Here is a 22505-nt window from a genome sequence, read left to right as displayed (position 1 = left end):
ATTAATAAATAACATTTTAAATAATCCTTTTGCTTTGTACTCAATGATTTGACACAAACACATTGACATGACAACATTTATTTATTCAAGAAACTATTTTGTTCGCGTTCACACTCTTCCCATTTTACAGCCAGTGAATAGAAAATGAATTCAGCGGGGAAGTAGTACATTCAAAACGAGTCCTGGAAAACTCTTATGTACAACCCAAGGTATTAACGATCAACAGTTTAGGAAGATGCACTGTAGACATTTTTATTATTAAATGGTGAAAAACACAGATGTGTTGAAATTGGCTGTGTTTGCTCAAATGAGTCTTTGGCCTGTAGGGCACGTAACATTAAGAACTCCTCACCAAGAATAAATAGAAAACAATTCTGCAAACCATTAAACTTTTTTTTTTTTTTTTAAAAAGTCAATTCTGTGAATGTAGTAAATGTACAAAACAAAGCTCTGACGGACAGCAGTTGTGCAGGAAGATCTCCCACAATGCAACTCTCCTTCCAGTGATGTATACAGACTGCACAAGATCAATTCAACCCCTGAAGCAAAAGTGTGATCAAGAATTTGGTCTTGCAAATGTTTTTATCTTTTAACAAATTATTTACTTTGTTATTTACAATCCACTTTGTACACAGACAAGGCAGGGGAAATTAGTGAAAATGCGAGTTCATCAGTATAAAAACAGGAAATATGTGTGGATCAGATCTCACTGTTAGGAAAAATGTTCTTTGTCGTGCCAGGTTGTCATCCAGGGCTTCTTTTCCACGTTTTCCCAGTTATCAGTCACAGGGTTTGGCGTTCTCTCCTCCCGTCTTATCCGAACAGCGTTGTAACTTGGAACCTTGTCTTCATATTTGGCACGCTTAAAAAATGCACACTGAAGAAAGGGAAAACGGAATCAATATTTTGTTCAGGGAAAACGGCTATTTAAAGGCATTTAGAGAAAGCAAAGAGGGTTGAAGAGACATTTATTGTCCTGAGTCCATTTGACGGGCAATAGCCAATATGCAGTGAGACCATTAAGGGTGTAGACAAACCATCAGCACTCCTCTTAAAGAAAGAAACAAGTTTGCCCTGGCTTTTAAATAAAGAGAGAAAGGCACCTTCAGACCAAGTCACTCCAAGTGTGATGGAAACAAAAGAAAGTGGGAAGAGAGAAATCAAAGAGATGCAGATCAGCCCCGATGGTGTCAATCCTCAGTCTTTGCTTATCAGCCATCACCTCCCCTGGCCATGCACGTACACTGTAATGATCCACATATGATCATGTGTGAAAATCTTAGCGGCATTAACGCTTTGCAGAAATAATGAGTGAGCTTTAATAACTGCATTCAGGGCACATTTCCTTTTTCCAGAAAGCAGCACTTTGGTAGAAAAATAGGAGCGAGAGAGAAAGTGTCACTCATTCATGGCAGGCCGGGTAATGTTACCCTCTTCTCTTTTTTTTATGCATGTGATGTCAGTTTCTCTTTTTCGCCTGGGTCCTCTTTATTCTTTTTGTCAAACACTCCACACTGAAGAAAGGAGAATTGTTATAAAACGTGTGTTATTGCTGTCACGGATACGTATAGATACAGTTGTTATTTAAAAGGTACTTTACAAACTCTTCCAAATGCATGAGGTGTGCGTTATGTGTTTTTATTAGCTGAGTCAGAGTGTGTCCTACCTTCCACAGAAGGAAAGCCAACAGGGCCAGCAGCAGCAGCCCGAACAGGATGGACAGCACGATGATCCACCACGGCACGCCTCCATACTGAGCTTCACGCCTCTCTGGGAACACCGTCAGTTTCAGCTGGGAACAAGGGACAGAGGCACAACATCAGTTTTACAGTTTCGCTCATTTGTTTTGGCTCTATGTTCGAATGACAAAACAATATGTTCAGATCAATGAACAATACCGGAAACTCAGCATTTTTCAGCACTATGTTCTTTGCTCTACTATCGATATTCAGGGAGGCCTTAACGATCACTTCCACGAGATGGAGTTTGGAATATTTCTGTTTGAAGAAAAAGGAAAAGATCATGTTTAAGTGGGAGTAGGGGAAAAAAACATTAAAATACATACACTTTTATTCTGCAATAAGCCTTTAACCTTTAAATGTCATTCCAACAATATGGTATTGATAATGTTAAATTATGGAAATGACGGGCTATATTTTCACAGGGACATCTGTTGAAAACGTAAGACTGTATTGTTATATTATTACATTTGTAACTATTATTACAAGTTATAATATATTACGCTTCTGCCTGTTAGGATAGTGAGGCTGATTTTCAATACTAGGTTTAGTAAAAACAGTAAATGTCTCCTGCAGTGTGTTTAATTACCTCTATGAAGGTGCTGTTCCAGAGGCGAGAGTTTAGAGTGAAGACTGCATTACTGTCCATGCCCCGCAGGGGGCACGTTATCCTTACACATGTTGCCCCTTTGCCACAGGACTGTCAACAAAGAAGGGAACACAGTTACCATGGGGATTCTGAACTACCGTTTGCCAATGTACATAACATCTAGCAATATAACAAAGGGGTAGAACTTGGTTGTATGGTGTTACCAGAGTTTTAGATTTCTTCCCGTCAAGTAAACGTGAGATAGTGCCCTCCTTAATTCCCAGAGTGTTTTCTGTTTCTCTTCTCTTCCTGGTTTTACTTGGCTCCTTAAAGCAGAAGAAAGAGGTACCTGGTACATTCAAATATCAAATACACTTTTCATATTTTGTTTGTACAAATCTGAAAGCACATATCTCTACTGCTTTAAAAAGAGATGGCATCGGCTGAGGACCACCACGTCTTTTCATTATGTCTTTTTGCTGACCTTGCTAAGAGGGTTGATCTCGTCTTTAGGAGTGCAGTCTATCTGGTCCACTCCGGTGGCGCTGATCTTCATCAGGTACAGCAGCCACTTCCCATCCTCTGTCTCTTTCGGCCAGTCGATGTCAAGGGTGGCAGTGCCAAAGTCTTTCAAGCTCTTCCCCAGATTGATTATCTGTAAACCAAGAAAGGATCAGTGCCTTCCTTCAGATCATATTTTTTACTTGCAGAATACTCGAGTCTTAGACATGTCAGAAGCAGTGTTAACATAAACATATTTTATTACACATTTAAAACAATTCTCATTTGAAATGTTGAATGGAATCAGAACATTTGGATAACACTTGTTTAATTATGCAAAAAAGCATTTATGCTCACTTAATGTACTAAATGGAATTTGGAAACACATTTGTTGAACAACTTTGGACGTCAGGCATTTAAGTCCAGCTGTATTATAATCATAACATTAAGAGAGCTTTGTCTCCAGACAGGATGAAACATTGCCAGTACTAGCAGAGTGTATCCGCTCTGAAACATTTGATGGAAATAGGATGAATTAGCATTTCTTATTTTCGACATTTTAAAAGTTTGCTTAAAATGTGCTTTACAGTTGAAAGGAAACAGTGAGATCTAACAAAAATGAAGCCTGATCTATTAGCTGTCCTGTACTCACACTGAACCGATGTGTGATGGCAGTGCCCATTTCACTCTCAGACTTAATGGCCGTCTCACCCTTGGACTTTCCTGAGAAGTACACCTGAGATGGCTGGGCTAGTCTGGAAACACACAGGGACGCAGTTAGTAGCATGTAGCTCTACTTCCTAGTGTGTTTTTGGATATGAGCTGTATGTGTGTGTTTCTTACCCCGATATAGACAGCTGCAACATGATAGCCACCTTTGCCTTTGCTTTAACAGAGGCTAATTTATCCTGGTTGCTCGTTCTGTTGGATCAGAGATTACACACAGGCCAAGTCAAAAAATGTAGTACAAATGTTAATGCATAATCCATCTATAGTATTAGTTATTCATATATTGTTAACATTACAAGCCTTTATTTCTTACGTGTTTAGCTGAAGAACAATCTCCAGGTCGGTAGTGTTCGAAGTGATGCCCGATGTACCCAGGAGAATGTAGAAGGTCGTCTAAAAGCATAAACGGAATATTAAAATACTCACAGTGCCACTTGTGCAGAGGATTGTCCAAAAACAGATTGTCTCTGACCTGTGCGTCACGTTTGAAGGGGTTTCCAAGCTCACAACCAGCCTCAGAACCGTCTTTATTGGCTACACAGGATACCTGCGCCACCTGAAATCAATCACAAGAACCAATCAGAACATATGATTGTGTGTGTGTATGTTGAAGACCTATCTTTTTACATTGGCTTTTGTTTATACTCAGAAATCAGAAACAGGTTTATTGCCAGGTAGGTTTACACGTACAAGGAATTTGACTTGGTGTCGTGGTGCATAAAAACAAGAATTAAACCAAATGATACTTGAGATGTGTGTGATGTGTTCTGTTCTTATGCGTGTTCCTTTCGGGACTCTACGTGGTCTGTGTTTTGTTTTTATGATAACCTTACATTTCTGCCTCATGTTGTTATTGTATTCATGTTTCTGTGGTCTTAATTTTTACTTTTGTGCTTTCTTGTGAAGCACTTTGTGAATTGTATTTCTGTGAAAGGTACTAAATAAACCTATTATTATGTTAAAAAGAGTGAGTGAAAGTTAAAAAGATGCTCACATTTTTTAGAACACGGTAAGCAGAGTAGGTGAGGGAGCGGGGGATGCTGGCGAGCACAGAGGCTTCGTGTGCATCGTCTCCATTTAAATTGGTAACTGTAACCTCCAAAGCGATGTCCTTCTGGTCGCTGAGCGAAAACACCGGCACGTTATCCTCCCTGTAGTCAGATCAAAGCTATGAGACCATGGAAAAAATTCATATGGTGCTCTTGCGAAACAAAGTATGTGTGTATCCTCTTACAGTTTTAATGGAGTGAACGTGTCGTTGTTTGTTGTCCTGTAGCCGTAGCGATATTCCACCTGCAGGTTGCTCTGACAGACATTGTCAGGTCCACAACCTTCCTTCAGGAAATTCACCTACAACACGCACATTAAAGTAAAACCGTTACATAGATACATCAGTAGCATCAAATCTGCTGTGCGGCTATAAAATCTTTAACGCATTCCCACCTCAGATCGTATCTTCGAGGACTCCTTGGCGTCCAGGACAGGCGCCAGCTGACCGGTCGAGCTCTGTCTGCGTTTACGGTTTCCGTCCTGGATGTCCACGGACACATCGATGGGGATCCCATGCAGCTTGTCTTTAATATTGTCCTGCAGAATGACACAAAATTACTCCCCACCCACAGTGCATTTTGAGAGAGAAAGTGAAAGAAATGTCATGAGAGAGTCCCAACCTGAATCATAAGCTTTCTGGTAATGCACTGTTTCTTTCCTTTGGTGTCCAGGGTGATCGTCCCTTTTGACTCGTAGCTATTCTTAGAGCCATCTTTGAAGACCGCCCTGGGGTTCAAACGCTTCTTCCTGTGGTCAGCGTCCGCCTCGAGGGAGTATGCCACCGCTAGATTTGTCAGAGACAGGGACGTGAGGGAGAGGTGGATAAAGAATGACAAGAAAAATTACAGAGTACTGTTTCTTGCTCTTTCGTCTATGATAATAATAACCAAAAGTACAAGAAAGTCGGACTTGGTGCTTTAATAGGCTCTGCTTACTCAGTCTGGGAGCGTAACTCTTGGGCTCGGCAGTGAAGGTGAAGCATGCCTCGATATCCAAGCTGAAAGCACAGTGGACACAATAAAACAACAATGAGAAAAAGTAATGGCACAGATTTTCCTCAAATTGATGAATATCCAGAAACACCTGCTGCAGAAAAAGACACACGTACCAGAAGTTTTCGCCACAGTTCTTCTCGGTGAGGTTGATTTCCTTTGGTGTGAAGTTAACTTCCTTTTGGATTTTTATAACTGGACGGGCTCTGGGGAGGACAGCACTCAAGTGAGAAAATCTACAACCGTGATCAAAGATGAACAGTGAGGACATTTTTTCAGGTCACTAACCTGTAGACAAAGACGGAGTCAGAGAGGGACCCGACGGCCAGGTCAGGGTAGGCGTTCTTATCCAGGTCCATGTTGCCTGCCAGAGAGTAGCCGAACATCTTCACTCCAAAAGCCTCGCCGGACAGAATCTAAAGGAAGAGAAACAGACACTTACTTTATAGCATGTATTAAAGCCGACTCGAATGCTTCGAATGTTACCATGGTAATATATGTCCTAGTTAGTATTCAAAAGCAGTGTATGTTTTGGTGTGTTGCCCCCAATAAATCCAAAATAGCCCATTAAATAAGGAATAGGAATCCCACATTAGATAGATAGATATACTTTATTGACCCAAATTTGGGAAATTATTTTGTTACAAAAGCATCAATGTGTTCAGACATTAAAATAAAATGTTATTCATTATGCATAACCTGAATGATTGTTGTAGGTATAGTGTGTGTGTGTGTGTGTGTGTGTGTGTGTGTGCGTGCGTGCGTGCGTGCGTTTGATAAGACAAACTGGACAAAAAAAATCAAAAATCTAAATCAAGTTTTATTTATATAGCACATATTTTAAAAATACTTTATGAAATCCTATGTTATGTTATAAATATTAAAATAAAGAACTAAATGAATAAATAAATAACGAAATAAATAAATGAATAAATAAATAATTAAACAAAAGCCAGAGAGAAAAAGTGAGTTTTAAGTGTTGATTTAAAAAAAAAACAGGGTCTGGCCCGACCTCACATGGAGGGGCAAAGTATTCCAGAGCCTAGGGCCAGCCGCTGCGAAAGCTCGGTGCCCTCGGGTTTTGAGCCTGGTCTTAGGCACTATCAACAGCAGCTGATCAGCCGACCTTAAGGCTCTGCCTGGGGTGTAGCGATGGAGGAGTTCGGCTATATAGGCAGGAGCCAGCCCATTTAGGGCTTTAAAAACAAATAAAAGGAGTTTAAAATCTATTCTGAACCGAACTGGAAGCCAGTGCAATGAAGCCAGAATTGGGGTGATATGGTCACGCTTTTTATGGCCAGTGAGAAGACGTGCAGCTGCATTCTGAACTAGCTGGAGGCGTCTAATTGAGGCCTGGTCCATACCCACATACAGTACAGCGCATTGCAGTAATCCAGTCTCGAGGTAACAAAGGTGTTAATAACCCTTTCTAGGTCTTTAAAAGATAAAAACGACTTGGTCTTAGCCAATAGTCGTATTTTGAAAAAGCAGGTCTTGACTACAGTGCTAACCTGCTTATCACATTTAAAGGCGCTGTTAAAGGTCACTCCAAGGTTCATAACAGAGGGGAGGATATTTTTATTGAGGGAGCCCAGAATATCAACCGGGGAGAATGTTGGTTGGGGTCCAAAAAAGATGACCTCGGTCTTGCTCTCATTAAGGGTGAGGAAGTTTTGGCTCAGCCAGGATTTAATCTCTGTTAAGCAGTCCTTCAACTGCTGTAGTGAGTTGGCATTTTGATTGAAAGGCAGATAAATCTGTACATCATCAGCGTAACAATGGAAGGGGATATTATGTTTTGTGAGAATTGAACCTAGGGGCTGTATGTACAATAGAAAAAGGATGGGGCCCAGAATCGAGCCTTGGGGAACCCCACAGATAAGAGGGGCTTTGGCAGAGGAGAAGGCACCTAACTGCACTGAGAAGCTACAGTCCGTCAAATAAGACCTGAACCATGCAAGGGCAGAGCCTGTAATGCGTGCGGACTGTTCAAGCCGTGACAACAGGATACTATGATCCACAGTGTCAAAAGCAGCAGTTAAATCTAACAGCACCAAGACAGCTGGGCTGCCTGAGTCGGCGGCTAAGAGCAGATCATTAAAAACTCTTAAAGGGGCTGTTTCAGTACTATGCATAGGTTTAAAGCCAGTCTGACATTTTTCATGGATGCCATGCGTGGTTAAAAATGACTGCAGCTGGGCGTAGACTACTCGCTCCAGGGCTTTAGATAAAAAGGGTAGCTGGGCCTGACATTTGCGAGAATGGAGGGATCGAGATTTTTCTTTTTAAGTAGTGGCTTAACCACGGCATGTTTGAAGGCAGCTGGGACACATCCTGAGCTTAGAGAAGTGTTTACAAGCAATAAAACACTTGCTCCAACTGATTCAAAAACATCTCTAAGGAAGCGAGAGGGAATGCTGTCTAAGGTGCAGTTTGTCGGCCGCAAGTGCTTGACTACATCCGAGAGAGAAGAGAGGGATACAGGCTCAAAATGGTCGAGGACAGCAGGGCACAGAAAGGGAGCAGGATCTGGGGTAGCACTAGTATAGGCTAGCCTAAGAGCAGATACTTTTTCGATAAAAAATGTAAGAAATGTATCGCAGAGAGTAGTTGATGGCACAATTGGAGAAGCATCACAAGGATTAATGATCGAATTAAGGACATTAAAAAGAACTTGAGGTTTATGGCTGTTTTTGGAGATTAACAGAGAAATATACTCTGTTTTGGCTGCTTTAACTGCCGTCTGATAATCGGAAAGGCAAGCACGAAGGATTTCTAAGGAGACATGAAGTTTATCCTTTTTCCATTTTCTTAAAAGCGCGAGTACAATCATTGAGCCACGGCTCTAAGAGAACTTTGTTGCGTCTAAGCGTAAAAGGAGCAACGGAATCCAGTATTAGTGTGCATGTCGAATCAAACAAAGACATAAGCTCATCTGCACTAAAAGCACAGTTCACCTCTAATTTACAAATCTGATAAGTATTAAAAGCATCTGAAAACTGTGAGGCAGTCAAGGGGTTAATTGAACGCAGACAACGCGCAGGAGCACGTGATTCGACTCCTACAGAAGGGATCGAGGTTGTAAACAGAACCGGTAAATGGTCTGAGATACGCGTTTCTGCACAGATTTCATCCACAGAGATAGACAATCCAAACGATAATACTAAATCTAAGGTGTGTCCTTTATTGTGTGTTGGACCAGCCACAGACTGAATAAGACCGAAATAGTCGAGGAGGTTTAAAAAATCCCTAACCAGAGGTTTAGACTCGCAGCACACATGGACATTAAAGTCTCCGCAGATCAAAACACATCATATTTCACCATGATCCCGGACAAAAAGTCAGAAAAGTCAGTTATGATATCATTATTATACTTTGGCTGACGATACACGACTGCGCAGAGTATAGGCGAGGCTGGGTTCAATTCAAAAAGCTGCAACTCGAAGCTAGCATAGCTAGTTACTGGGTGAAGCAAACGGCATTGGAGATTAGCTCTAAACACTGAAGCTACACCCCCACCACGGCCGGTGGTACGGAGGGAGCTGAAGAAAGTACAGTCGGGAGGAAGAAGTTCAGAAAACGGTACATACTCGCCGGTGTGGACCCAGGTCTCCGTCAGGAACATTAAATCCAGATCATGAGAGGTGAAGAATTTGTTTAACAGGAACGTCTTGTTTGCTATTGACCTAGCATTTAGCAAAGCCATGCAGAGTTTTCTCTCCGGGCTGGCCGAAGGTGTAGTGCGTCTCAGCTGACGAAGATGTGCGTGTTGAACGCCGTGCGGACCGGGAGCAGTCAGTCGGGCAGGAGGAGCTGCCAGCGGGCCCAGCAGAGGCCGCAGCTCCGGAAAGACAGGGCGAATCCACCGAACCCTCGGATGGCGAGCGGCGGGAGGGCCATGACATCTGATGCGTGGATAAGTCACGGAAGAAGCCGTCAGGTGTGCTTTTTGATGGACGAGCGCGCCACCACGCTTTCCCCGTCGTCTAAAGTGCTTTCGGTGAGGCAGGATGCAGGGCAACCGGCGCAGGTAGGTGGGAATATCTGACAGTAGAGGGGGGGGAGTCGATTTACGGTTGCCAGATATAGGTTTGGGCAGCAGTATAAACTCCAGTGAGGGTCTTAGGTGGAGGAGAGCTTGGTGATCATAGACAAGCAGAGCAGGGACATTCTGACAAACATAAAACAAAAACAGGATAGCTAAAGGCAGAGAGCTGAGGGAGCGGCATGCCGACACAGGCGCCATCTTGAAATCCTTCTGGGCCGATCTGTTAGAGCGTTGATGAGTGCAAAGGTCTTTGCAAGCACTCTGCTCACACACAAGCAAGGCATTTTCTTTATATGATTCTGGTTTTTGTGTTTAATGTTTTATTTTGACATTAATTTTCTTTTAGTGTCTTGTCTCGTTTTTCTTCCTGTGTTTTCCCGCCTGTGTCTGATTGTGTTCACATGCTGCCCTTGTGTTTTCAACTTCCCTTCAGCTGTGTGTTGTCTCCCTGATTAATCTTGTGTATATATATACCTGTCTTCCCCAGTGTTCTTTGTCAGATCGTTGTCGATGTTCAGTTTAATACATACCTGTGAAGCTTCTTTGGAGATGACACCTGAGGCTACTCCATGGTAGATGTACACCTGTCCTGCTCCCTGATTAGGAGCTCCCACTGCAAAATCTGACAGCAATAACGATAACAGTGACTTACAGTGTAGTTATACAGGTACACATATTGAATTCCCCCTAACCCTGGCAAATGAAATGAAATGAACCCATTACTACCAAAATCATGCACAATATTACTTTTCTGTTTTAGCTTACTTATCTTCAGAGTTGGGACTAACGCGTTACAAAGTAATGCGTTAGTGTAACGCCGTTATTTTTGGCAGTAACTAGTACTCTAACGCATTACTTTTTAAATTCAGTAACTCAGTTACCGTTACTACATGGTGCGTTACTCCGTTACTGCGTTAGTTTTTTTATATAGTCAACAGCCAGGTGAACAGAGATGAGAACTGTACTTAAGTACAGTACTTGAGTAAATGTACTTAGATACTTCCTGTGTCACATGCGGAGACGGGCTGTGGGCGTGTTTGTGTTGTTTACTAACAAGACTGTCATGGCGGCGGCGGAGCTCAAGTCTAGTTTCTCCACCTGGAGATATTCTCACTATTTCACTTTTGTCGAGCACAAAGAAAAGAACGTTTTAGTTAAATGTAAGTTGTGTCCTGGCGGGTCAAAGAGCCTATCTACTGCCCAAACCAGTCATTCAAATCTCTTAAAACATCTGCAAAAACAACATGCTGGGACGAAGCTAGTTGCTAAGACCACAGAGACTCAGCCGACTCCACTCCACCTCTACCTGCACCTAAGCAACAGCGGCTGGATTTTAACCGAGGGACTGCTAGCCAGGGAAAAATCGATAAAGCCATTGCACGGTATGTTGTAGAACACATGCAGGCTATTGCTACAGTGGAGTCACCCGCTTTCAGGGAGCTAGTTAGCATGATAGCATGTCCGGGCGGCACATGGCATATGGGACGGAAAACTTTTTCCAACTACCTGGAGAAAGAATATACAAAAATGGAAAGCCAGCTAATATCGATGCTATCCAGATTGCATATAATGCATGTCAAGTTGATCAACAGATTGTATTATTCTCCAATGCAATAACAGTACTGAAATGAAGGCTATAAGGGCATTAATGGGAGCCCTTTTTTAAGTAACTAAAAAGTTACTTTTCACAGTAACGCATTACTTTTTGGTGTAAGTAATCAGTAAAGTAACTGAGTTACTTTTGAAATGAAGTAACTAGTAATGGTAACTAGTTACTGGTTTTCAGTAACTAGCACAACACTGCTTATCTTACATAATGTATCTTGCTCTAATTGTATTTTCTCTGTTCACTAGTGTTATTTTTATTCTATTGTGCTTCTTGTAATTATTAGGTTGGCCCACAAATTTCAAGTAAAGTAAAAATCTTCTCTCATCTTGTTCAACAAAGCGTGTCAACAATGACGTGCTGACACGCAAACACACATAGCAGCCTCACCATGGTAACCATCCTGATTGATGTCTCCCAGTTTTTCCACAGCCAGGCCAAACATGGAGTCCTTTGGTCCGTCTATTCTGATGGGCTTGACTGTGTTCCACTTTCCCAGTTTGTTGACGTAGACGTAGACGGCTCCTCCGATTTTCCCGTCCTTCTCAAAGTACTGTGGTGCTCCCACCACTATGTCCTGCCAACTAACAAACAACAGAACCACCTGTTTGTGAGTTTATTGGAGCAGCAATAACAGAAGTTACAGGTTGTGCGAATCACCCTGCGTTACTCACCCATCATTATTGAGATCCAGCACGGTCAAATCGTAGCCGAAAGACGAGGCCAGCCCTTGCCCTTCCAGGGTGTACACTTCTGACATGCTGTTGTATCCTTCTTTCTTCATCAGCACCACCGCTCCACTGTGGTTAGCTCTGGGAGCTCCTGCCACCACCGTCAACGTACCCTTCTCAATCAGACTCTTCCCTGAGTCCAGAGAGAAGCCTGGGAGACGGGGACAAAGAAAGGTGTGCTTACATAGCCAGAGGTAGTTGTGTACTTGACAATGGCGGACAAATTAATGGATGAAGAAAGTGAGGAGTTTTTTACCCAGGTAGCTGTTGGAAGGAGCGGGGACCAAGTTAGGGTTCCTATTCCTCTCATCTCCCGTTTCAAAAGGGCCGTCGTCATAGATGCCCACGTCCAAAAAGGTTTCGTTCTTTTGTTCCAAGCGCACCACACCTGAGGGGGGAGAAGAGGAGTACAGGTTAATATGGAAAAGATCTGGATTTTATCAAGAATATCCAAAACCCAGAGAACTATAATGGGAGGAGTCTCTGTCTGCGTTAGAGTTGGGGGGGTGAATATTTCGTCATTTGATTTTGCTCGTTTAATGGTCTGCTCGACGAATGAGATTAGTTGTATATAGCAAGTATATTTTAACATTAATCTGAGGAAAATAAGAGTTTGTTTTGACCAATGGAAAGACTACCCAGAACAGTTTTGGTGGGTTTTATTTTGTTTCTGCCAAGTTTGAAATGTTCAGGACAAGTAATGTGTTATGTGCACACTGTGTAGTGTATTGAAAGGTGACCCTGGTTACAGATCGCACTCCGTCAATGTGAGCTTTTCCACAAAAATGATGTGTAGCCTTTAGCTTTGCTAAAGGATGCAACTTTCATGGTAGGTGTATTGCTCCAGCATCAAGAAAGCCCAGTGACGACAGACAGTGACGTTCTTTGGAGGAGAAGCATAGCACATATTGATGCAAAGATCTCTGCTATTCTGAGACCCTCAAAAAAAACATCTCTTCTCCTCTTGTCTACTCATAGCCCACCCGCCATCAATCCATGCTGGTTGATCAAGTTTGATAGTCCTATACCCCCCACCCTAACCTTCCCTTATATTGTAAAGCGATTTTGAGTCCTTGAAAAGCCCTATCAAAATAGAATGTATTATTATTATTATTATACTGACAGGTATCAGATCTTGCTGTGTAAAATAATCTTCCTGAGAGGTGTCACTTGTGATTTAGTCTGTGTGGTCTACAGTGAATGTATTCCTGACAGCCACAGGTGATAAGAATCGAAGGTTCCCATAGGATTCCATAGAAAATGCATGCAGGTCAATTTTGACCCACTTATGGAAGCTTGGGGTAGTAATATAAAAACTACAATTTCTTAAAATGTATACAATTAAAATTTAAAATTTGAATGGTATGAAATCCAAAACATGTTTTTTGAGGAATAGCTGGAATATGAAATGATAAAAAAATATAATTACAAAGATACTTCAAGAAAACCACCTCACCGTGTCAAAAAATACCCACTTATGCATCTAAGGGTTAAGTAACATACACACGCACACGCACACGCACACACACACACACACACACACACACACTAGACTACCTTTCCAGCCGTATGCTCCAGGAGCCCCAAAGATGAGGTAGTGGTAGTCCTTGTCGAATGTGGCAGAGAGGCCCTGCTGACAGGAGCCGAACCTCTCGTGGCCTGTGGTTCGGCCTTGACAGAAATGCCATGCATCCCCCTCTTCGTCCGTGTTGGGATCGATGTCCAAGTTCTGCCCCAGCACGTAGCAACGACCGATAATGTCTCGGGACTCCGAGGTCCCCAATGACCGGCGCTGGTAGCGATGGGCACAGGTCTACCAGGAAAACAAAAACACATGGTAGAGCTGAAGTAATGTTGATTATAGAAAAAAAAGGCTAGTGTTGAAATGAGATTGGATGATTCACAAATTCCTGTTCAATTTCACTTTAAGTAGCTACAAAGCTATAAACGCCAATTACGCTTGTATTGGATGTATACATTCTGCCGGGCTGAAACTCAAGTAGATCTGAGAACAGTTTTTTAACTTTTAATTGGAAACAACAATCAATTTGAAGATATCCCCCTTTGACTCTGATACATTTTAATGGCCTTTTTGACAATGTATAGGCTAAACCAGTGATTCTCAAATGGGGGTACGCGGACCCCTAGGGGTACGTTGGGGTACTGCAGGGGGTAGTGAGGTTAAAAAATAAATAAAAAGGTTAATTAAAAAAATACCATGCATGATTACAAAAATAATCTTAGTACAATAAGTTAAATAGAAAACACAATTTTATATAAAATATTCCTAGAACCACTAAGGGGGTCCTCATATAAATATGTTACATTTGTGTATTGTATTTATAGTTTTTAATAATATATCATTTTGTTCATTGGTTTGTTAAACATATTGAAAAACTAATTGAAAAAAATCTTTTTTTTTCATGCATAAAGATAAAAACATAAAAACTATCCTTAGTATGTTGTAATTCATGCATTAAGGAGTTAATAAATCAAAAGAATATTGTAATTATTTATATAGGCTTTTTCTGTCAAAAATGTCCGGGGTCGGTCAGGGGGTACTTGGCTGAGAAAATGTTTCAAAGGGGGTACATTACTGAAAAAAGTTTGAAGTTTGAGAAGCACTGGGCTAAACAATATAATTGTAATTGAAACAAATATTAATTGACAGTAAATTATTTTAAAGGTGGGGTAGGTAATTTGGAGAAACCAGCTCGAGTGCGCTAGAATTTGAAAATACACAACCGGAAAAAATCTGCCACTTCCTTACAGAGCCCCTCCTCCAACACACACGGACGCGCAGATGACCAATGAGGGCACGAGATAAGTTTGTGCACAGATGGAAGGCTGACAGGCAGGTAGGCCATCCAGTTATTTTAGCCGGGCCGGCTAAAATGATTGGTCGTGCTTTTTACAGTACCACGGCTTCCACAGATGACATGGATTTGTTGTCAAAGCACTTCAGATATTCATTGCTATCGGGATGTTAAGAGCATTCCATGGAATAATAACAAAGAGTGTATCTCGAGCCGGTTTCTCAAACTTACCGACCACACCTTTAATTGTAGCCAAACATGTTCTGTCTGCTTTATTCAGAGTTTCATGGCATACGCCTTATTTTACTGAAAGACTGACACATCAAAGACACAACTTTCATGTCTGTTCTGTGAATGGACAATGTTCAATGTTTTTCCCTGTATTCCCACCCAGCACTGCATGTCTGATACCCTTGAAAGCTGAAAGGTATTGGTGGGGCTGAAACTGAAGATTATTGTCATTTCCATTTCCAATTAATCTGACAACTATTTCTTCAATCGACTGACTTAAAGATACTATAAGTTACTATAATATAAAATACTGTAAAATTGTGAAAAATGTCGCACAGTCACAGAGTCTTACCACAACTTTTCCTCCTGGCCCCTGACTGTTGACGGTCACTCCCATCCACTGGTTCTCTTTGCTCTCTTCGTTTATGTTCTCTACACAGAGACAGGAATAGAGACAAAGAGGATAATGTGAATCAAATATTGAGAAGGGGTCTTTAAAATAGCCGTATTGACTAGGTAACTAGCTATCTCACCATTGTTATCAAATTGAACTCTGGAGCAAGACGTTGAGGTGGAGGTCATGTCACAGTTGTACAGTCCTCCTGTCACCTTGGATGTTTGGCCACTCATGGCTTTTGCTCTCGGGGCACCAACCAGCAGACTGCAACAGAAACACAAAGGAATCCGTTAAACAAGTGATTATTAAAGTGGGGGAACGTGGAAATCTGCAACCTGAAATGTTTTTTTCATTCAGATTAATTTTCATGATATCATGTCTATTTTTAAAAGCTTCATGGTTGAGCTTCATGGTTGAACAATTACAACTTTTGATCTACTGTATAATGGTTAATAAATTCCGTTCCTATCTAACACATTACTCCGAGGTACCTACACGAGGATATGTAGAAGTGATTCTCAGCTGCATTTAAATCAAATGCACGTTAAGCAGTGACACTCATTTCCATCTAGGACTCAGAATAAGAAGCATTCTGGCATTTCTTCTTCTTACACATCATACTATCACACATTCCAGTCCACTGTCACACACAGCAGTCGTATTCACACACACAAACACACACATCCGCCACCAAACTGATATTCCATGTCCTCACGGTCCCACTGAATCAAAGACCGCTTTCAAACGTCTGCTGTGGTTGATTGAGCCAGGCTCTCTATCTCTTTCGACACACACACACACACACACACACACACACACACACACACACACACACACACACACACACACACACACACACACACACACACACACACACACACACACAGGCTGCCATTGTGGACCAAGGTCTAGGGCAAATGCCACACCCAAGACTTGATGATTGGCGACCAGTTCCCATGGTTTCTTACAGAGTAAATCAAACTAAGTTGAGGATGTCATCCTTTCAACTGATGCTTTGTGGAGGTTTACACTAGTCTCAATACACACACATCTCTCTCTATCCTTGTATGCTCTCTGGCTTGCTCAGTCTATCCGATGACATCCAGAGTTAATGTTAAACAGCACACTGTCTTCACCAGATGACATTAGGAAAGCCATTTTTAACCGTTAGACAAAGCATTCTCACATACGCTCGGCATCTGGGAGGGAATCAACAGAGACATATAGTCAGAGTGAAGAGCTGAGGCATAATGTCATCAGCATGTCTGTGGGGCAGACCCATTCAACACCGCAAATACTGCATGTTGGAGACGTTTCAATATTAAATATAACAGCATAAATCTTCGTGATTATTGACTTAAACTGGCGCAATGGGGATTAGTAACGACAATAAATCTATTTATATGTCCACACACAGACTTATGAGGCTGCCATTAGGAGAAGGATTAAGATTTGTTTTAGAGAAAATAAAGTATGATGCAATTTCTCCTAAATAAAATACATCACCACAAGTGAACTAAAAGAAAGTCACACACTGTGTATCCAATCTGAACCGCTGGATTGCTTTGGATTTGTTTCAAAAACCAGAACACTGTCATTTGCGCCTTTAACCAAACGAGTGTGTGGCCAATGCTGCTTTTCTTAAACTACTAAGGGAGGAAATGACACTTGACCCAGAGTTCAACTCTCCACCTTGAGGTGCACTATCATACTAAGCAGGAAAACACATTTTCACACCGCCTGCTTGTCTTTGAAAGATGAGTTTAAAATGTGTTATCGCTTTAAAGATGTGTGACTAACAGTGAATCCCAGGAGGGCACACCTTTACTACAATTTTTCTCGGAGACACAGGAAGCCAGGAGAATAAACAGTGAGATCTCTGCAAAGACACAACTTGGAAATGGGGTTGGATTAACAATTGATTTTAGTGAAGCTAAAAAGTGTAGAGTCATCAGATTGCCAATGAGTGTTGTACAAATAGGTGCTATATTGTCTATCCTTTCAAATGTTCTTAATTTCCCCCATATGAATTTGCTCGGAGAATTTCCCGTCCCACTGTACATTATTCGAGGAAGAAGTGGCAGTGTTTTTACTTATATTTGATCATAAAAGGCCTTGTTCAAGAAACTGAATTGGAGACTAATCTTGAGAGATATACTGTATATAATCTTATTTGCAACAAATTATTATTGTGTATTGCTTTTGAAGAGTGAAGAGCCGACATGAAGTATCAGTCACTGCCTCACTGACCAAGAACCAGCTGTTCATCTAATCGTTCAGCAACAGCAGAGGAAACCCCGACACACAGGCTAACACTACAGGAAAGACAAACAGAAAAATATAAATAGAGTGTGTGTGGCAGTGGCAAAGACAGAGTGACCATCAGAGAGATATCCCATAGAGAGAGGTGTGTACTTTTTTCCCACAGCAGCAAACTGGCTGTTGACTAAGCCAGTTGCTTAGCGACAGCAAGCTGCACCCTATCAACTAGACCTCCAAATGGGTTGCAGATCTTGAGGTTCATATTATGTCTGTTTCCCAACTTCTATCTCCATCAATCTGCCAGGATCAAATTAGGGCTGAACGATTTAAAATCGAAATCGCGATTTTAAATGATGCGATTATCAAATCACAAAGCCTGCGATTTAAAAAATAAATATATATATATGTATAATTGAAAAATAAATTTTTTAACATTTTTTAACATTTGTTATTGTCTGTCAGTCATCCACACCAATCAGAAGTGCTGTGCTCCACATGTACCAGCCATTGTTAATCAATCAGAAGTAGCCCATGATAGAAGGTGATAGACAGATTGATCCAATCACCTGCCAAGTGCTTTTGAAAGTGCCTGCCCTTTCCAAATGGCTTCCAATGGAGCTTTAGATGCTTTGGTGAAACAAACCATCTGAGTCAGGTTAGTACTGCTCCATCACATGTTTCTATTACAGGGTGAATCTTAAACTGAAGCTTGACTTTAAAGCAACCCAACGGAAGTTTCATGTAAGTTTAGTTTTTTCACTCGTAGCTCGGGCTGCGGGGGTGCTAGATACGGGAGCACGTTGATACGACCTTCCTAGCCGGAGTTCTGGCCGCATTTTACAATAAACTTCCGTTGGGTCGCTAAAAAACAAATATCGCAATTCGAATCGCAATCGAAATATTTGTCATCAAAATCGCAATTAGATTTTTTCCCAAAATCGTGCAGCCCTAGTTCAAATCCCAGCGAGTCTGAATAGCAGCTGATATTTGGTGCCCAGATGTAAAACTGATTTATGTTCCTCTCAGCATTCTTTCAGTCATCACCTCTTTCTTTCCTCCTTTGATGTTGGATATCCTCAACTAACCTGAGGGGAAGGTGGGAGTGGGGAGGGGCAAATCAGACTTTCATACTTTTCATACTTCATACTCACAAAAAAGCTGACTTAAACTCTCCCATCTTCTCTTTTGTCATTTAAAAAAAGACACAGCATGTGACATTACTGTTGAACATGTAACATGTCGGCATGTCTTTGTTTCCTGTTACCGACAGTGTGTCCCTTTATCCTTTACTCTAGTCTAGATACATCTAAATCCTCAGAAACACACACACATTTACTTTCTCCCAGACATTTCTCACATTTGATCCAAGCTCTTAAACTTCCCTAACCCTTCACTTTGTCTCCTTCTCCCTCTTCGCCCCACTCGTGCATTTTGATCTTGATTTTATTATACAGACAGCTCCATCTGGCAATTATGACCAACCATGGAATGCAACACACACACACACACACACACACACACACACACACACACACAACACACACACACACACACACACACACACACACACACACACACACACACACAGACAGACAGACAGACACATGCATAAACAGGATCCGATTAGCTCCTGCCCTCTCCTGCAGCCAGCTACATGTAAAACTCATCCCTGTGGGGCTAGAAAGACAGTGCAATATATTAGACTGAATAAAAGTTGCCATGCATGGCTGGAAAAGGATTGTGACTTACTGTACACACCCAGCAGTGGGAGACACATGGGTGGGGGGCACAAGCACACACACGCCAACACTTGCGCACGTGTTGATGCAATTCACATTAGAGAACTAAATCACCTTCAGCAAATAAACTCTTTTTTTATTCTCTGTATCTCTACTTTTTTTTCTGCCTCAGGTTAGAAGTGTTTCAAGAAGCACACTGAGTTCTCTGACACTCTTCCAAGTGACTGACAACAGGGCAACGCCTCACAAATATACAGTCCACAGTGAGAGCACATTCCACCTCTACAACAGCAGTTGGAGCCCCTTCACTTGCAAAACAAACATGTCTTCCTGCTCCAACATGCAGACACAGATATGTTGCTGATGGTTCAAGCTACGGTTTTAAAAATGTTTTTTGACAACAGATTAGGGCTAATTGCATTGTATCATGATAAATAAATATGCCTACGTTTAAACCACTTGTAAATGAGGATTGTAGCTGAACATAACATATACTCTTTTTATAAAGCTGCCAATTACTTTCTAAATCAGTAATGATTTAATAGGTAAATCCACAAAATGTCAGACAAATGTTAAAATTATTATTGCAGGGCCGCCCGATTGCTCGGTGGTTGGACAGTCAGGCAATGTCATCCCCTCTATCTCCCCCTTTCAACACTGTATCTCCAATAAAGGCACTGTCTGGCCCCAAACATATCCTACTGTAATTGCAAGAGTCCCAATTTCTGTATCAAGATAGTTTTGTTTTTTTAACTTACTGTCCCAGAACTCAAAGGATACAGAATTCTACTAGACAAGGAGGCAAGTAAGCATATCAATATACATTATCTACTTATATGTTTGTCTCTGATCACATAATCCAACTGTGTTCTGTTTGTATGTAACGTTACAACCTGGAGCAGGGGGGCTTTGGTCTTGTGCTGATCACCATGTGTCTTTCATTTAGAAACAGCCTTAAACTAGGATACACACACTGCCACTGCGTGATTGTGTGTTTTTGTGTGTTTTGTGTGTGTGTGTGTGTGTGTGTGTGTGTGTGTGTGTGTGTGTGTGTGTGTGTGTGTGTGTGTGTGTGTGTGTGTGTGTGTGTGTGTGTGTGTGTGTGTGTGTGTGTGTGTGTGTGTGTGTGTGTGTGTGTGTGTGTGTGTGCGTGTGTGTGCGCAGTGGTAGAATTCCACTACTGTCCCTTATACATCACAAGATGCAATTTTTTCCAAAAAATGTCATTTCAAATAGGCCATCTCCAAAAGTTTCTCTTGTGATAATCAAAATCTAATCGTGGGTGACTCTTTCTGCTGCTATAACCAGCTTTTTACTCAGAATGTATTGACATTTCTATCTAGTAATTAGTCAACAGGCAACTGTTGCTGTCCAAATTGCATTTTGTATTTGTATAACTAATTATTTGAGGTCACCACAGTGCGTAGACCTAAACAGCAATAGTTTAAACTTTACTTATTTTAGTTTTGATATACAAAACATATAGGGTTATAAAATATTTACCAACGTTATGGATTAAACTACCCAACCATGTATACAATAAAGCAGGTAAAAAAAGCTAAAACATTAATAACACTACTTACAAATCCTTGCCTCATAATACAAATCAGATGATGTTATTATTTTTAAGTGCATTTTGTTTTGGTGGTTTATTACTTTGTTATAGTTACCTTTTTTAACTTATGATACATTTTAGTGTGGTTTTGCTACTTTTAATCTGAATAATTCCAACACCACTGTTTGTTGCCACCAACACAATTTAAAGTATTTTAGTGACAAAAATAGGAAAACATGTTAATTGATTTCTGACTGGTCCTTTATAGTCTAACAGACTCACAGTTTAAAGAATTTGATTGCTCTGATCTCAGGTCTGTTGATATTCATGCTATTCAAACCAGTGACCACTTGATGGCTCTTAGCCTTTGTGCAAAATGAGAAATCCCTCTGAATTAATGCCCATAAAAATGCCAACAATGATTCAATGAGATGTTTTGGTCACAAAGCACGAGAGGGAGAGAGGGGGAGAGTTTGTTACGTATATGTTACGTGCAAAAAGCTGTTGTAGAGGTCCAATAAAAACTCACAAATAAGTAACCTCGAAAGAAAAACTCAACAACGATTAACAATGTGTTGGCCATTAATTAAACGTACAGGTGTATACAGTTGTGTTAAAAACCTGTGGTTTTTCTAAAATGTAGTGAAAAAGCTCAATTCTAAGAGACTACCTGCGACACACCTGAACTCAACATTCACGCAGAATTGAGTACTTATGACATTTGAAGGGTGACGTGAAAAGTGTGGTTTAGAGGGGGGTTTCCTCTCATGTAGCAGCTCTGACACTGTAAAGGCAAATTTACAGTCGTCTACATTTAAATAACATTTTTATTACATGGTTACAAAAGTTATTTTAACGACTTGTTTTTAAGGCTAGGACGTCACATAAGTGCCACCAAACATGCCACCCCTTCTAAAATGAAAAAGTTGAAATCTTACATTCTCTTATCCTCCGGAGCAAGCTGCAAGTGCATGGCGAGAGAGAAGCCGAAGTAGCTGCCCGGGTCTCCGTTCTTCCGCTGGACATTCGTGCTGTCCAGGTTGAACGCCGATAGTCGCCCACATCCCAAAATAAAGGCGAAGAACCACAGCCCACATGTGATCCTGACCTCCATGAGATACAATCTAATTCAAAACTCCACTTGAACTTGTGAAAGGTGAGTCCTCTGTGAAGGAGGTGCAGAGTGCAAATGGCTGCTCCGGGGGGTGAATGTTGTGCACTTTACTCGCAGCAGCCCCTCCTACTCCTGGCACACACCACCCAACTGTAACACACCTCAGATTGTTTTGTAATCTGACTTTTATTGTCAATTATTGAAAAAAGATCAATGCTTTGTTTGCCTTTTGTTAGTTTCCAGTATATCAATACTGTAATCTAAGCAGTTCAAATATGCCTGAGGCTTTGTCAAAACACATTAGCAGGAAAATTGTGCTTTGGGCTACAGTTGGGTAAATCTCTCAGCACCATTATAGAATAGACTTCAGCTGAACCCTCTTGAAAACAGGCGTAACCAAAACATA

The 22505-nt window shown here is 41.3% G+C and overlaps 1 protein-coding gene across 2 annotated transcripts; it reads right to left on the bottom strand.

Moving 5' to 3' along the window:
- Nucleotides 1–62: 62 nt before the first annotated feature.
- On the bottom strand, nucleotides 63–22155 carry LOC117462873 (integrin alpha-6-like). 2 transcript variants are annotated; one of them, XM_034105229.1, is made up of 26 exons: nucleotides 21924–22155; nucleotides 15566–15693; nucleotides 15385–15464; nucleotides 13543–13798; nucleotides 12242–12373; nucleotides 11929–12136; nucleotides 11645–11838; nucleotides 10179–10270; nucleotides 5889–6016; nucleotides 5717–5806; nucleotides 5544–5605; nucleotides 5229–5392; nucleotides 5002–5145; nucleotides 4793–4908; nucleotides 4553–4709; nucleotides 4031–4114; nucleotides 3872–3951; nucleotides 3673–3750; nucleotides 3482–3584; nucleotides 2813–2983; nucleotides 2553–2654; nucleotides 2329–2439; nucleotides 1899–1997; nucleotides 1667–1792; nucleotides 1431–1514; nucleotides 789–877 (listed from the first exon to the last, which is right to left on the bottom strand). In XM_034105229.1, exons 1-25 carry the CDS (start codon nucleotides 22097–22099, stop codon nucleotides 1446–1448), a joined length of 3150 nt encoding a protein of 1049 aa, XP_033961120.1. In that variant the 5' UTR covers nucleotides 22100–22155; the 3' UTR covers nucleotides 789–877; nucleotides 1431–1445. The 2 variants fall into 2 exon arrangements, with proteins under 2 accessions (XP_033961118.1, XP_033961120.1); XM_034105227.1 differs by lacking the exon at nucleotides 1431–1514 and having other exon boundaries at nucleotides 63–877.
- Between the last annotated feature and the right edge of the window lie 350 nt (nucleotides 22156–22505).

This window comes from Pseudochaenichthys georgianus, chromosome 17, assembly GCF_902827115.2.
Source record: "Pseudochaenichthys georgianus chromosome 17, fPseGeo1.2, whole genome shotgun sequence".
Taxonomy (NCBI): Eukaryota; Metazoa; Chordata; class Actinopteri; order Perciformes; family Channichthyidae; genus Pseudochaenichthys; species Pseudochaenichthys georgianus.
The sequence above is the reverse complement of the archived record's forward strand: the minus strand, read 5'-3'. Positions and strand labels throughout refer to the sequence as shown.